We start from the raw sequence: 15,086 nt of genomic DNA, 5'->3' as shown, positions 1-15,086 counted from the left end.
AAGGACAAGTTAGAATCCCATAAGTTAAGGGGTAGTGGGTCAGTGGATAAACCTTTCTTTCCCCTCTTGGTTATTTTAGAATATTAAAACAGACAGTAAAATATAACCTAATTGATTTCAATAGGCATTAAATGTACTTTGGATTAGGCTCGCAACCACACTTCCTTTTAAATCACCTGAAAAAATCTGTTAATCATATTTCTACTTTTAACAATTAAAAAGATGTTTAAATGAAGAAAGGGACTAAAGTTTATACTCCAGCTTCACGCTCTACATATTGTAATCTTTCAGAGCATTACACAATCTGTTCTCATCTAAAAACTCACATTGCAAATATCTGTACCTATATTCGCATCTGATTTATGTTTAATTTGCCATCCTTTTAATAAATAACAATTCAGGGAAAAATCAGTCTTAATTTGCTTGTATTTTTATGTTAATCACATTAATTACATCTTGCTTCTGTGATTTATAAATTACCAAGAATAAATATGTCCATTTGGATATACTGGTTTTCAAAAGTATCGTCAGCACACCTAACCAACCTCAATAAAGGTGTCTACAAATTTTGCAGCTAATTTAATTAAGCATTTGGGCGCCTAACCTAAAGTCAGGTTATTCTAATACTAACAAATTACATTAAGAATTTTCCTAACGTTAATCTTTAGTCCAAGAGAACTGATTTTTAGAGCCAGTGATTAACAAAGAAATAATATTTGATGTTGTGAAGTTCTGTGGCATGAGGTTGATTGGGTGCGGCATGTTATCATAATGAATGCTCTACCATCTAAAAAAGTGTGAGGATGGCCATTCTGAAATCCATTTTCTAGCCATTAATGACTAATTGTTGAGTGAGATCCTCGTGCTCAGTTTCAGTCGTCCACTGCTTCTGTCCATTTTCAGCAATGTGTTGTTTTCAGTATGAGTACAAGTCCTGTCTGCTCTGTAGATGCGTCACTGAGCTTTGTAACAAGATGCTGAATTGCAAAGTATTATTTTTTTCCAACAATAAATGCATAATTTCTTCTCTAGGAATTATGTGCTTTCTTTGTGTTGGCCCATGTTGAGAGACGTTGTGCCAGCATCAACTTTTGTGTGTGTGTCCTGTTTAAAAATCAATACTGTAAATTTAATGAGAGCAGGGGGAATTTGCCCCCCCAAAAAGGGGGGGCAATCAAATTCTATAAATATTAATGAATTGGGCCCTCATTCTGTAACACGTCCTGCTTTAGGTATGTAGGAATAATGGCATTTGCATCTTTTTATCTACTCACCATTATACAAAGAGCATCTTTTTCCACATTTTATTAATCAACATTTATTATTTAACACAAATTTAGTATCTTTCTTTTTAAGATGTAGTAAACACTTTTGTGAGGTCCTTGGGGTTTGATATTGAGCAGTTGTGGTGTTTTGTTGTGGTGTTTCTGAAATAATTTTATTGTTTCTTACAAAAGATACAATAATAATTCTTTTTTAATAATCAAACTAATTTAGTAAATTCAAGATGGAGGCGCTTTCCTACAGATTATGCTTCCACCTCAGAAGATGAGTTTGGATCAAACCGTAATTCCCCTAAACATACCCGTCTACGTACTTCTCCAGCCCTGAAAAACCCTCGATTGCAGAGCTCTGGGACAGCAATGCAAACTAGCAATACATTCAAGCACAGGATCAAGGAACAGGAGGACTACATTCGCGATTGGACTGCTCATCGAGAAGAAATAGCAAGGTTTGTTTTTTAAAAATGCCTTTAAAATATCAAAGCCTTTTATCTGAACTGGTAGTGCTGAACAAATGACCTAGTTAAATCGCTGAGTGCTTCTATATATGCAATATTTCTGCATGGCTAGATGTACAGAAATCTTGAAGCCTTGTAAAGGAGAGACTATCAAAGTGGTCGCAAAAGGAAAAGGAGTACTTGTGGCACCTTAGAGACTAACAAATTCATTTGAGCATAAGCTTTCGTGAGCTACAGCTCACTTCATTGGATGCATTCAGTGGAAAATACAGTGGGGAGATTTATAGACATAGAGAACATGAAACAATGGGTGTTACCATACACACTGTAACGAGAGTGATCACTTAAGGTGAGTTATTACCAGCAGGAGAACGGGGGTGGGGGGGGAGCCTTTTGTAGTGATTCCCCCTCCCCCTTTCCTCAGACATTCTTGTCAACTGCTAGAAATGGCCCACCTTGGTTATCACTACAAAAGTCCCCCTGCCCCTCCCCGCTCTCCTGCTGGTAATAGGTCACCTTAAGTGATCACTCTCGTTGCAGTGTGTATGGTAACACCTATTGTTTCATGTTCTCTATGTATATAAATCTCCCCACTGTATTTTCCACTGAATGCATCCGATGAAGTGAGCTGTAGCTCACGAAAGCTTATGCTCAGATAAATTTGTTAGTCTCTAAGGTGCCAAAAGTACTCCTTTTCTTTTTGCGAATACAGACTAACATGGCTGCTACTCTGAAACCTATCAAAGTAGTGCTACCAGGATACCTCTCTTGTGGAGGAAGAGCATAGTATTGTCTTGTGGTACACATATCCTATGTATGATCTCCCAGTTGCATCAGTGAGAGTTACAAATGTATTTTGTTACACTTTGTTCTGCCTCAAGAAATAGTTATATCTGTTTTATACTGCCTTAAAATCAGCAAGTAATAAAAAAAAATCAGTTAAATGCAAAGCTGATTTGGAGGTATGTTTTTTTACCATGTGAAAGACCATGTTTTCACTTCTAATTTTTAGTTCATCTTGGTTTTCACTCTGCATTGAAGGAAGACTGTCAAATTAAATAATATATATTTGTCCAAAAAATCACTTCTTTTGTGACTGGTGCCTGAGATTAATAAAATGGTTTAAAAAATCTAATGTACTGTCCCCCTTATTGCTATTTGCACTGCACTTCAACAATGAAAAGAATAGTCTGTTATACATTCTAGTGATGCAATGTTGTGAACATTTCAAATAGACTGTTTAAATAAACAAAACTTTTTATGTAAACGTTATTAAAACACGGATTAATGTTCAGTTTTGTGAAACTTTTTACAGAACTTAAATTTGAGGCCTAAATGATCTCCCAGTGTCCTTTTAAAAACAATTTTTAACACTTTGACATCACAGATATGAAATATTATATTTAGGTCATATGAAATACTGTTTTCCAATTCCTGGAAATGGTATGTTTAAAAAATCTTTTGTACCGTTATATAGATTATGATAACACATGTAAATGAGCTACATAAATATTGTAATCAAATCAAGGGACTCTGATATGATCTTGGGAACTATTAGAATGAAGCTCAAATATTCATTTTCCAGTAAGAACTTTTAAAATTTCAAATACCAACCCATGGATTTCTTTCTGAGAATCCATACTAAGATAGGAGCTAAATCCATATGGGGGAGCTGTGAAACTCAGATATTCAGGCTTAGCGTACCTCTTCCTCCTTCTAAACAGTCCTGCTGAACCTTCGCTTCCGTGGAAGTTTTAGGGGAGAATACCTGCACTTTTTTTTTTTTTTCAGTTGACAGCCTTGCTATTCTGTAAGGAAAGTTCTTGGCTTACATCAGACACTAAGGGTATGATTTTGTTATGGAAGTCTCAGATTCCATGACTTTCCTGGACCTCCGTGACTTCTACAGTGGCAGGGCTGGACTAGCTGAGGTCCATATTAGTGCTGCTAAATTTGTGACCCTCTCTATGTATAACACAAACATCTATATTAAAAGAATATTAGTAACGTTGGAAAGTCAAGCACTCAAAAGTTAAGAAATGCCAGAATTAAGGTTGCCTGTTGCTCCCAGTCCCAATCTCCTTGCCCAGTCACTCACAATTACCCCTTCCTGGCTCTTCATCTGATCCATTTCTCTCTCCCTCATCTCTGCATTCAAATCAAGCAACTTCCTCCTACACACTGCTTGGGCCCAGCAGGGTGGGCATAGAAGGTATGTCTACACTTCAATGTGAGTCCAGGGTTAGTGGGACTCAAGTCAACTAACCCGTGTTAGGGAACCCTGGGCTTGAGCTTCTGCATTGTATTTTAACCCTATGTTTAGACTTTTCTAACCCATGCTCAAATGTAGGGCTCTAGCACCCTCACTGCAGTGCGCAGACCCAAGTCAAAGTAACCCAAGTCGCAGAGTCTCTTGGGCCCCATCTCCCAGAGTCACCCTGCCTCCAAATGTGGCCACTCTAGCCCTAGGAGCTAAGTGCACTGTCGGAAAAATTTACTGCCTGCCCTGTATGTTATCAGGAAGCAGCTCACTTTGCAAAAGGCTTGTTTGGTTCACTCTCCATTGAAAACCCAGGAGGCTCTCTGATAGTGTGCTTGCAGATCTGTAATAGAACAGAATAGGCTAACTCTGACCTGAGCTGCTGCCATTCACAAAGCGGCGGAGGCAGAAGGGGGCAGGAGGTGTGCCTTCCCTTTTCAGTAGAGTGGATTGCGGATTGTTGGGGTAGAGAGGACTAAGGAAATTGTCCCATGGAATTGTGGGATACTTTTGTCTTACTCCTGAGACAAGCAAGGCTGTGTCTACATTGCAGAGTAATAGGGCTCAGACCCTGGGTCCTGGCTTAACTCAAGCTTGGACCCTCCAGCCCTGCAGGGTCATGGGACCCTGTGTCTGAGCCCTGGATTAGCACAATTGTAGTGTAGATGCAAGTGGGGGGTTAGGCTTGGGGCCGGGCTCAAGCATGGGCTTACGTTGCAGTGGAGACATACCCTGAGAGCACAAGAGAGACAGGCTCGCAGCTTTAAGCTGTGTAGTTGTAGCCGTGTCGGTCCTAGGATATTAGAGAGACAAGGTGGGTGAGGTAATATCTTTTATTGGACCAACTTCTGTTGGTGAGAGACACAAGCTTTGCCAAGCGGAGACAGAATCTTTACAGACTTTTTCTAGCAAATCTCTCCCAACTATTTGCAAACTCTGATTTTTGAAAGACTTACCATTTGGAAAAAATTTCATGGATTTTCATGGGGACAGCTAAAAGCACATCCATGACACAAAGGCCCAGCCTCTGCTAAATTTCAAGCACAGGTGTGTCAGAGCCTCTCAAAGAAAAGGTCGCCAGAATTTTTTGACAGGTAGAACAATGTATTTTTCTCTATCCTTGTTCTCAGAAATGGCTAGCCATTTTGGCATAACTTTTTCAGAAATCTTTAGCCCAAGGCATATACCCAGCATGGAAAATTTTAGCCCAAACACTTAACATCTGATAAAGTTATAAGCATCAGAAAATAGGCTCTTAAAATGGGACAAATCTTAGTAATAGCCAGTACTACTAGCCCCACCTCTGACCCATTTTTTTTACCCAAACATAGCATATTCATATGATAAATCACTTTTTTAAAGGTTAATGCTAAAAATGACATTAATATAATAGGGTTGAGAGCATCAATGTGTAAAAGCAAGGAAGTTCAAAGTTATGTTTCAAGTTACAGTACATGTGGGAACCACATTGCACATATACTAGTAGATATGAAGTCATGAAACTTATCATCGTTAGTAATATACAAGGTTATCTTTGCCAAAGGACATTTAATTGTTGTGGGAAACAAAACTTTTTTTGAATTCAGATTCACAACCATAGCATTGGGATAATATATCTTTTTTTGTAGTTGAAGTATATAAATGCTTATGGACGTTTACTGCACGTAGTCGATAGAAATCTAGTGCAGTTGTTTTCAGTTTGTGGTCCATGGACCCCTGGGGGTCTGCAGACTATTTCTAAGTGGTCTGCAAAAGGTGACTATTAAAATAAAGTTTCAGATCCCAGAAAAGTCATTCCATTCTTCTGATCAAGCAAAAGTATGTGAATACCCCCACCTACAGGTCAAAACCCAGAGATGTTGTCGTTACCACAGAAGCTCACAGTTTAGCACGCTTTCTCACACTGTGTCAAATGCCGTGCCAAGCATGTGCAACATTTATAGTTGAATTCTGTTCAGTCAGGTTTCAGTCTAAGACTTCTAGGGTAGAGCGTCCACAGATTGAATTTCCAAAAGGGTACACACCTCCATTCAAAATTGTTTAGGGGTCCACAAATGAAAAAATGTTGAAAACCACTGGTCTAGTGTATATATTGGCATTATGAAAATATCCCTAGGGGCAGAAAGGATAATGGAGTATTTTTTGTGGGGTTTCTTAAGCATGTAATGTGATTTCATTGTTCTTTTTCCACCCCCATCCCACCCTCCCATACTAATTTGCATCTCCCTAATCAGAATTTAAAGTTACGGTGTTTGTAAAAAGCCTTCTCGAGTTAGTAAGAAAATGGATTTTGGATACCTGGTGCCTGTTTTTGTCTGATCTTATGAAGATCTGTTATTCATTCTTTGACTAATTAGTCTGCTTAGGAAGCTGCAATGATAAATATTTGATAAACCAGTTAAATGCACAGTTGAATTAGGAAAACAGATGGTAGCAACATCTACTTTTATCCAAATTACTTTCATACCGTAAGTAAATTAATCTTGTGAAAGGGTTGTCATGCTTTGTCCTTTTCACGAAAATTTGTGTTGGAACAATTTTCAGTTGTTAGTTTTAAATAACTAGTTTAGTTGAAATATGAGAGAGCTGATTAAAAACTAATGAAATACTTTCCCAAATTCTGTAAAAAGAAAAAAACAACCATTTTAATTCTGTATTTCACAATTTTCCGATAACTCTGCTAGCACACACAATTCCGATAATAAACTGACTCCATGTACCTTGTATCTGGTAGGATGTCAAATACAGAAAGAATTAGGTCAAATGTTTAATGTTAGAGATTATTAAAGAATGAAATAAGGGAAATGACAGGTTCTCCAAAATGCTAAATTATTCAACGGAGAATTTTGGTTTCGGGATTTTCCACAGTAATGAGACTCTGTTATGTTAAATTGATCAAAATGTTTTGTGTGTGTGTGTGACATCACATCTGCTGTAATGAAAACTGCCTTCTACTGCTTAGGGGATAAATTCCCTACCTCTGTTGCTCATGAAGCCCTGCATACTTAGCCTGATTACATTTCTTTTAATGGAAAAAGTCAATTATAAGTAGAATAATGCACAAGATGGTTTGCAATTGTTGTGACAGAACCACATTACTTGGATTTTTGAGGCACTTAGCCTTTGACCTTGGAGCTGTCCGAGAACCCAAAGCATGCAGTCTCACAGTAATTGCACACTCCATCATCTGAAGGTCTCTTTTTATAACTGTAACTACAGCAAATAAATTTTGTCTGTTTTAAATTCAAACTCTGCTGAGATTTGTTTCCCTGCTGTTTTGTTCACAATGTAGAAGGGAATTTGTTGTGAAATTAAGCGCAGGTTCAAGCCTGAAAAAGGAACTAAGTAGTGTACCAGGTGGCATGAATTTTGTGATGTTAGGAATATGAAACCTAATGAACTTCACTGAATAACCAAAATGGTGTTGCACAAGTTAATAGACTAGTGTTTTATCCTTTTAGCAAAGTAGTCTCCAACTTCAGCTTCACTTCCCCCAGTTTCATTAATTGACAGCAAAATGAAAAGATGCGGACCTTTTACACCAAGTCACAATTACAATTCTGGTGAAACTGTGTTTCAGCTGCACTGGTATTTGTGACCTTATTGACTGCTTGAGGAATTAATAATTTGTTGCTTGCTGTGAAGTAGCATCCATTTTGGAATTGCCTAACTTCACCATGAATCCTTCAAGATCATTTGCCTTCATTTTCATATGGGCTTCTGACACTGTACCATTACGGCTGTCTGGCAAGAATTCATGTGAGATTTTAGCAGTTTTTTGGATTTTTGGATGTTTCTGTTGAGAAGTAGGACTTCTGCAGGATTATTTTATTTTCTAGTGGCCTTACTTTTGTGATAGGTGTCCCCTGGAGAATTTGCTGAATAATAGCAGTTTATTTTCTACCTTTAGAAAACATGGTTTTATACATTTATATCAACAGTAAAACGAAAAATAAATTTGAGTTAATCCCAGAAATATGTAGGAGTGCTCATATTAACTAGGCTGTGGTGAGCATCTGGTAAGTGAATGTTTTTCACTTTTCAACACTGTTAACATTTATTTACATGCAAAAAGTTCAGCACATTTCTGGTATTAACTTAATTTTTGCTTTAGCTTTATACTTCTGCGTAAATACAGTAAATGATAATTTGAGATTTAAGTGTTTAAGAATATTTTTGGCATGGTATCTCTCACATTTTATCAATTTTCTGTTTATTCTTGCAAGCTGTAAAATTGCATTGTTCCATGGAATTGTGCTGGTCAATGCTGAACCATCTAATATAGGGTTGCAATATTGCGATTTGACTGGAAATGTGTTAATTATGTTTGCCATTCTAATTTAACTACTGTTCTCAATGCTAAATTCTCTACCTTTAGATCAGTGGTGTCCAATCATTTCATCCTTAGGGACAAAAACATTTCAATATTTCTATCAATATTTAGGGGCAGATTGTCTGCCCTGTTCATTTCCTGGCAAAGGGAGTAGAAACCACCTGCAAACCTTTACTGGGGATTCTCTTGGAATGAGAATCCCCAGTGGGCATAGAGCCAGCATAGCTGATTTTTATGCATCATTCCTCTCAGCCACTGGAAAGGGAAGGGGATTAACTGAAGTCCACAGAACAACTACCCCAACGTGGCTTCCTAAGAGGACTGCTGAAAGCTGGCACAAGTTCTTACTCTAATTTGGGCTGGCTCATAGAATCAGAGAGCCATAACTGATGGTTGTCTTTCAGCTTTTCCCCTTCCTCTGTCTTATGGACTGTTGTGGCTCTGTTGGGGAGGGGAGCAATCCTTTGAGAGGAGTGCCATTAGGCTCCTCAGGCTCCTATCTTGTGCTCCCACAGTCTAGCAGGTAAGAAGGCAATGGAGCAGCCAGAGGTACACTCTCCCCTGCTCCTTGTGATGCATCAGATGTCCAATGGCAGAGCAGCTACAGCAGAGAAAAGACAACAGCTGTTCAGAGCATTCCCATCACACCGTAGAACTGCTCTTGGGGCTGCAGGTGAAGCAGTGGGAGATGTTTTGGGAAGCAGTGTGCCCTTCTGCCTCCTTGTAGTAATGAGCTTGATTTAAAAACTTCACTTTAAAAATTGCAGTGCACAACTTAGCAAACACATTTTTATTTCGTAATCAATTACACATTTTCTTCTTAGCCTGGCTTCACCCAAGAGCCACAACTTAGAACCTCAAGGATACAGGTTGGACACTGCTGCTCTAGGTATATGGTATTGGAAGAATGTAATGTTGTTGTTAAAATTATTACCAGGATCAGTCAAGACCTGGCTCTCATCGCACGGGAAATCAACGATGTAGCAGGAGAGATAGATTCAGTGACTTCATCAGGCACTGCTCCGAGTACCACAGTAAGCACTGCTGCCACCACCCCTGGCTCTGCCATAGACACTAGAGAAGAGGTAGGAGATCTTCATGGAGAAATGCATAAGGTTCTTTCTTTTCTTTATTTCTTTTGCTTTTAGCCTTTTGCATAGCTTTTTTAGTTATTCCCACCCAGCCTGTTTGCATGAATCTCAGCATTCTCTTCTTTTGATTTAAGATTTCTTAATCTTTCAACAAAAATCAGTAAGCACAAAAATCAGTTTATGAACACAGATCATTAAAGTGGTCACCCAAACTGTTCATATTGTGTGTCTGTTTTCACTATTAAACACAAGACATTGTGCTTATTCACTTCTTACTTGTCCACAGTCTTAGATACCCCTGAATAGTATGAGTACTTTTAAAGATTTTAGTGTGTGTACACAAATATATGGTGTGTGCACTATATAGTATAGCTATTACAGATAGAAAAGTCCTTGTATCACAGAAGATCTAGACGTTTTCCTGTTAGTATTTACATATGTAAGTAGCGTGGCTTAGCAGTAATTTTAGCTCTTCATCCACAATATATTATTTTTAAAAAATAGCTTGAATTAGGTTTGCTTCATGCTGCAATTTAATTTTTCTCTTCTTTGACTTTCTCTGGAGTCCTGTGTATTAAATTGTACTAACTAACTTGTTTTAGTCATCACGGGTCTAATGCTAGTAAATATGTTAAAGATAACATCAAAATCACTCACCTTCTACCATATTACCATTCAGATAGTTTTTTGTAAATGTTTACTTTGGGTTTTGTTCTTCCTTGTCTTGTTCTCCCCAAAATATGTCTAATCATTTTTGTGTATGTAAGGTTTGGTTAACACGTTAATCGACTGTGTTCATTCTGAGGCTGTCCTTTTTTCGTGAAAAAGGATATAAACAATGGCAAGAAACATGCCTTGCGTGTGCCATTTAATTGACTAAACCCATGTAATTGTTTTAATTGTCTCTTTAGAACCCCAACTAAACTTCAGCATGACATGAATATGCATTTACTCAGATTCATTTAAATCATGTTGTCTTATATTTCACTGAATAAGTATGCTTCCCTTTTCCTTTTTTGTTTAGTATTATTGTACAGTAAATATATAATATAATACTGTAGGTGGCAGTATTACATTGAAGTAGATGTAGACTCTGTAAGTAGATTGTGACTAATCTGTCTGAAAAGGACTAAAATACTCATTGACTTGCAAAAAAAACTTCCTTTTCATTAGTTTCATAGAAATCTGCCATTAAATGTAATTTGTGAAGAGAACGGAGTACCTTTTGTGAAGAGAAAAACAGTTACTCTAATCACTTACAGTCAGCATTGGTAAAAGTATGGGTAAAAGGTTTACCACTGCCAGCTTAAGTGACTGGAATTTCATTTTTTTATGCTCACTACATGATATCTATATATAGGCAAAATCCTCTCCATCTGGCAATCTAATTTATAGCCATGAATTTCTGGTTTTGGAAAATAGCCGTCTGTTTACTAGACACACTATCATATAATACACACACATCTTATAATATATAGGAAAACAGAATATTTGCTTTTATCATGGAAATCTTAAAAAATCAGTCTCATCTTGAAGCCCTTGCACTGTATGTATCCAGAAGGTTTCATAAACTCCTGATTTTTCATTAAATGTATTTATTTGTTTTGCTCTTTCAGCTGGTTGACCGTGTATTTGATGAAAGTCTGAACTTCAGAAAGATTCCTCCATTAGTGCATGCCAAACCACCAGAGGGGAACAGTTGGACTAATGATTCTAAGCCTCAGTTAACAGACGTTCTTGATCCTCCAACAATTACACGGAGAAGAACGTGGAGCAGAGATGAAGTGAGTATGCACCAGTGTTCCTGTGTAGTAATATGCTTACTCTAGGCCCCCAAAACATCATTACATTTTACTATTGCAGGCACAACATTTACTTGCCCACCTGCTTCCATATAGTTGCAATAATGGGGAAAAAACAGTGATATATTACTTTATTACCGAGAGAGAGAGCGAGAGCGTGTTGCGTTTGTCCTGAGTAGGCTATTAGAATTTTTCAATACTGTATTTATTTGGAAAGAGTAGTAAGTAGAATGTGAACACAATCAAAAATTTTAAACTCAAATCAGTCATTCATTTTTTTAAGCAAATCACACTAGCTTTGTTGTAATGGCACTGATCTATTTTATAGGTACAACCAGGAAGCTTGAACTGTGAATTGTGTGTGTTTTCACTGTCATCTCAGGCAGAGAATGTATGTAGTGGGACTCATAATATCTGGTGTTGTCAGAGTGCTTGAAAAAGACATAATAATCAATCAGCATTGATTTCAGAGCCATTTCAGAGATCCGCGTGGTAGATAAGAAAGGGGAGATTATTTAGCTAATGAAAATTGGGTATGAAACATCGTAAACTTAACCTGCTCCTAGCCTAATTTTAAAATATGCACAGAGAAATGTAGTTTCATGTAATCTGTACATATAGCCTTACTTATTTTCATACTCATGTTTTACAGACTCAGACATTATCCCTTCCTTTCTCTTGTAGCTCACGTAAATTGCTCCACCCTATTTTTGAAAAAAAAAAAAAAAAAAAGTTGACAAATTCTGTTTGCTGGCTGACATACTGTAGGATTCTGTTGTATACTCAAATACACATGATTGACGTGCTAATCTGATTTGTCATGGAAAGCCCAAAGCTGTTCTTGCTCCACAATGAGCAAGGAGATGCTTTTCTCCCATTTATATTTTAGCATTCCTATGAATCCACCTGCATAATTTTAAATTGGCATTTCCTTCAGAAGTGTTTGTCCTGTTACTAAAGATCATCTTCATCATTAAGTCTCTGTTTACGGATGCCCACAATAATATGTATACATGCTGAACTGAAAGGACTTAAAATCTTGTGATCCTACCCCACTGTTCCTGTTTTTCCTATCTGCCCATTGGATTCAGGAGCCATATCTCAACTTTGACTGTGTGTTTACAGTTGAGTTAATTTGTTGTTAATTTGTTTGTTCTGTTTGCATTTAAGTGCTTCCTGGTGGGTTCCCTCTTGTTGCGTGGGTAGACTCTACCATTTGCTAAGTCTTTTAGTGAAATGACACTGTCTTCCAATCTCTCTCTAGTCCTAACATGCTCCCTGATAGTTCCTATGTGGCTTTTCTTTTCTAACTGAATTGCCTTTGTTTAGACATATGTGGTTTGGCATCATCTTCCTTGAAGGGGCTTCAGTGAGGAAACATTGTACTCCTATATTCCTCTTTCTCAAGAATCTTCATAACATTATATTCTGTCACTGGATCAATAGGAGAATTGGACCTTGAGATCTTTATATCTAGTTTCTTAGAGGATGCGCTCTTCTCACATAGGTCTTTCCCTGAGGATGGTGTTGAAATGATCTGGAAAAAGGGGTAAACAGTGAAGTGGCAAAATTTGCAGGTGATACAAAACTACTCAAGATAGTTAAGTCCCAGGCAGACTGCGAAGAGCTACAAAAGGATCTCTCAAAACTGGGTGACTGGGCAACAAAATGGCAGATGAAATTCATTATTGATAAATGCAAAGTAATGTACATTGCAAAACATAACCCCAGCCATACATATAAAATGATGAGGTCTAAATTAGTGGTTACCACTCAAGAAAGAGATGTTGGAGTCATTGTGGATAGTTCTCTGAAAACATCCACTCAGTGTGAAGAAGCAGTCAAAAAAGCTAACAGAATGTTGGGAATCATTAAGAAAGGGATAGATAATTAGACAGAAAATACCTCTATATAAATCCATGGTACGCCCAGACCTTGAATACTGCGTGCAGATGTGGTCACCCCATCTCAAAAAAGATATATTGGAATTGGAGAAGGTTCAGAAAAGGGCAGCAAAAATTATTAGGAGTATGGAACGGCTTCCGTATGAGGAGAGATTAATAAGATTGAGACTTTTCAGCTTCGAAAAGAGACGACTAAAGGGAGATATGATTGAGGTCTATAAAATCTTGGCTGGTATGGAGAAAGTAAATAAGGAAGTGTTATTTACTCCTTCTCATAACACAAGAACTAGGGACCACCACATGAAATTAATAGGCAGTAGGTTTAAAACAGACAAAAGGAAGTATTTTTGAAGACAGCGAACAGTCAGTCTGTGGAACTCTTTGCCAGAGGATGTTGTGAAGGCCAAGACTATAAAAGGTTCATGAAAGAATTAGATAAGTTAATGGAAGATAGATCCATCAATGGCTATTAGCCGGGATGGTGTCCCTAGCCTCTGTTTGTCAGAACTTGGGAATGGGCGACAGGGGATGGATTGCTTGATGATTACCTGTTCTGTTCATTCCCTCTGGGGCACCTGGCATTGGTCACTGTCAGAAGACAGGATACTGGGCTAGATGGACTTTTGGTCTGATCCAGTTTGGCCACTCTTCTGTTCTTATTGCCATAACCCTTTAGCCTTAAGATTAAATTTGTTGTTGTTTCATATTTAAAGTTATTAAGTAGATAGTTCCCTTATAGTTATCTGATTTCATTTGCTTTTCTCCACACCTGGAGCTTGTAATTTCAGGATATATATCATTGTGGTATCTTTTGGATCATGTGCAATTATTTTTAGCTCCTGTTAGGTTGAATGCTTTACATTTTGAAATATGGTTAAGTGATTTGCTTTGTCTTTAAAATAGATTTAAGACTTTTCTTTTTTCCAGGCACTTGTAGTTATATGTCCAATTATATATTTTCTCATTGTGTTTTCCTGTAAAACTCCTGGATACTGATGATGATTATAATGTAAATCAATAAATATAATATCTGAACTTAAATAAAAAGTATTTGATAGTGTCTCCCTAGTCTGACTAAAAAGTTAGATAATAGAAATTGTCTTGGACATGAGCATTGTCAAAGAGCAGCAAAATGACTGAAAAACTGCAGTACACACATTCTCAAAAATGTGTACAGTTTGCCAGTTGGTGTGACCTGGGACAGGTTTAATGAATGACTGCATCATTTCCAGATATAGTGGACTACACCGTAACTCTGAAAACCTCAGGGCTATCAATGAGCTCCATAAAAGTCCACCTGGCAGCCATCATGGCTTTCCACCCCCTAATAGAGGGCTATTCTGTTTTTCCCACCTGATGACAGCGAGATTCCTCAGAGGAGGGCTGAGAAAGCTCTATCCACCAGTCCAACACCCTACTCTGGTATGGGACCCCATTGTGGTCCTTAAATGCATCTCAAGACCTCCCTTTGAACCTCTGGCTACCTGCACTGCTTCATTTGTCAGAGAAGACTGCATTCCTGATAGTCATCCCTTCGGCGCAATGGGTTGGAGAAATAGGGGCCATGATGGCATACTCCTCCCCTGCACAGTTTAAGGATGAGATCATGCCATGGCCCCACCTGATATTCTTACCTAAAGTTTCTTCCTAGTTCCATATCAATCAGCCCATTCATCTGCCTGTTTTCCACCCCAAATTGCATCTAAATCACCAGGAGGCACTGCTACACTCCCTTGGCATCGGGAGAGCCCTGGTCTTCTATCTAGATAAGACAAAGCCCTTCAGAAAGACCCACAGGTTACTCGTCTCATTAGCAGATAGAGACTGCCAACCCTTTTGACCTAACCAGAGTGCATTTCCAAGTGCATATCAGAGTGCATTAACTCTTTTTATGAGTTTCACAATATTCATCCACCTTCAGATAAAGATACTCATTCTGCAAAGTCCATTGTCAC

At 38.0% G+C, this 15,086-nt stretch overlaps 1 protein-coding gene across 10 annotated transcripts in view; it reads left to right on the top strand.

The window, feature by feature from the left end:
* CEP170 (centrosomal protein 170) overlaps window positions 1–15,086 on the top strand; it is a 187,167-nt gene that overhangs the window by 150,844 nt on the left and 21,237 nt on the right. For 5 of the 10 annotated variants that reach the window (XM_075126944.1, XM_075126953.1, XM_075126951.1 and 2 more), the window contains 3 exons: window positions 1,498–1,732; window positions 9,272–9,449; window positions 11,042–11,209. In XM_075126944.1, the coding sequence (XP_074983045.1) occupies window positions 1,498–1,732; window positions 9,272–9,449; window positions 11,042–11,209 (581 nt within the window). The remainder of the gene's footprint in view (window positions 1–1,497; window positions 1,733–9,271; window positions 9,450–11,041; window positions 11,210–15,086) is intronic. The other 5 variants (XM_075126952.1, XM_075126950.1, XM_075126947.1 and 2 more) reach the window with 3 other exon arrangements.

This window comes from Caretta caretta, chromosome 3, assembly GCF_965140235.1.
Source record: "Caretta caretta isolate rCarCar2 chromosome 3, rCarCar1.hap1, whole genome shotgun sequence".
Lineage (NCBI taxonomy): Eukaryota > Metazoa > Chordata > Testudines > Cheloniidae > Caretta > Caretta caretta.
The sequence above is the reverse complement of the archived record's forward strand: the minus strand, read 5'-3'. Positions and strand labels throughout refer to the sequence as shown.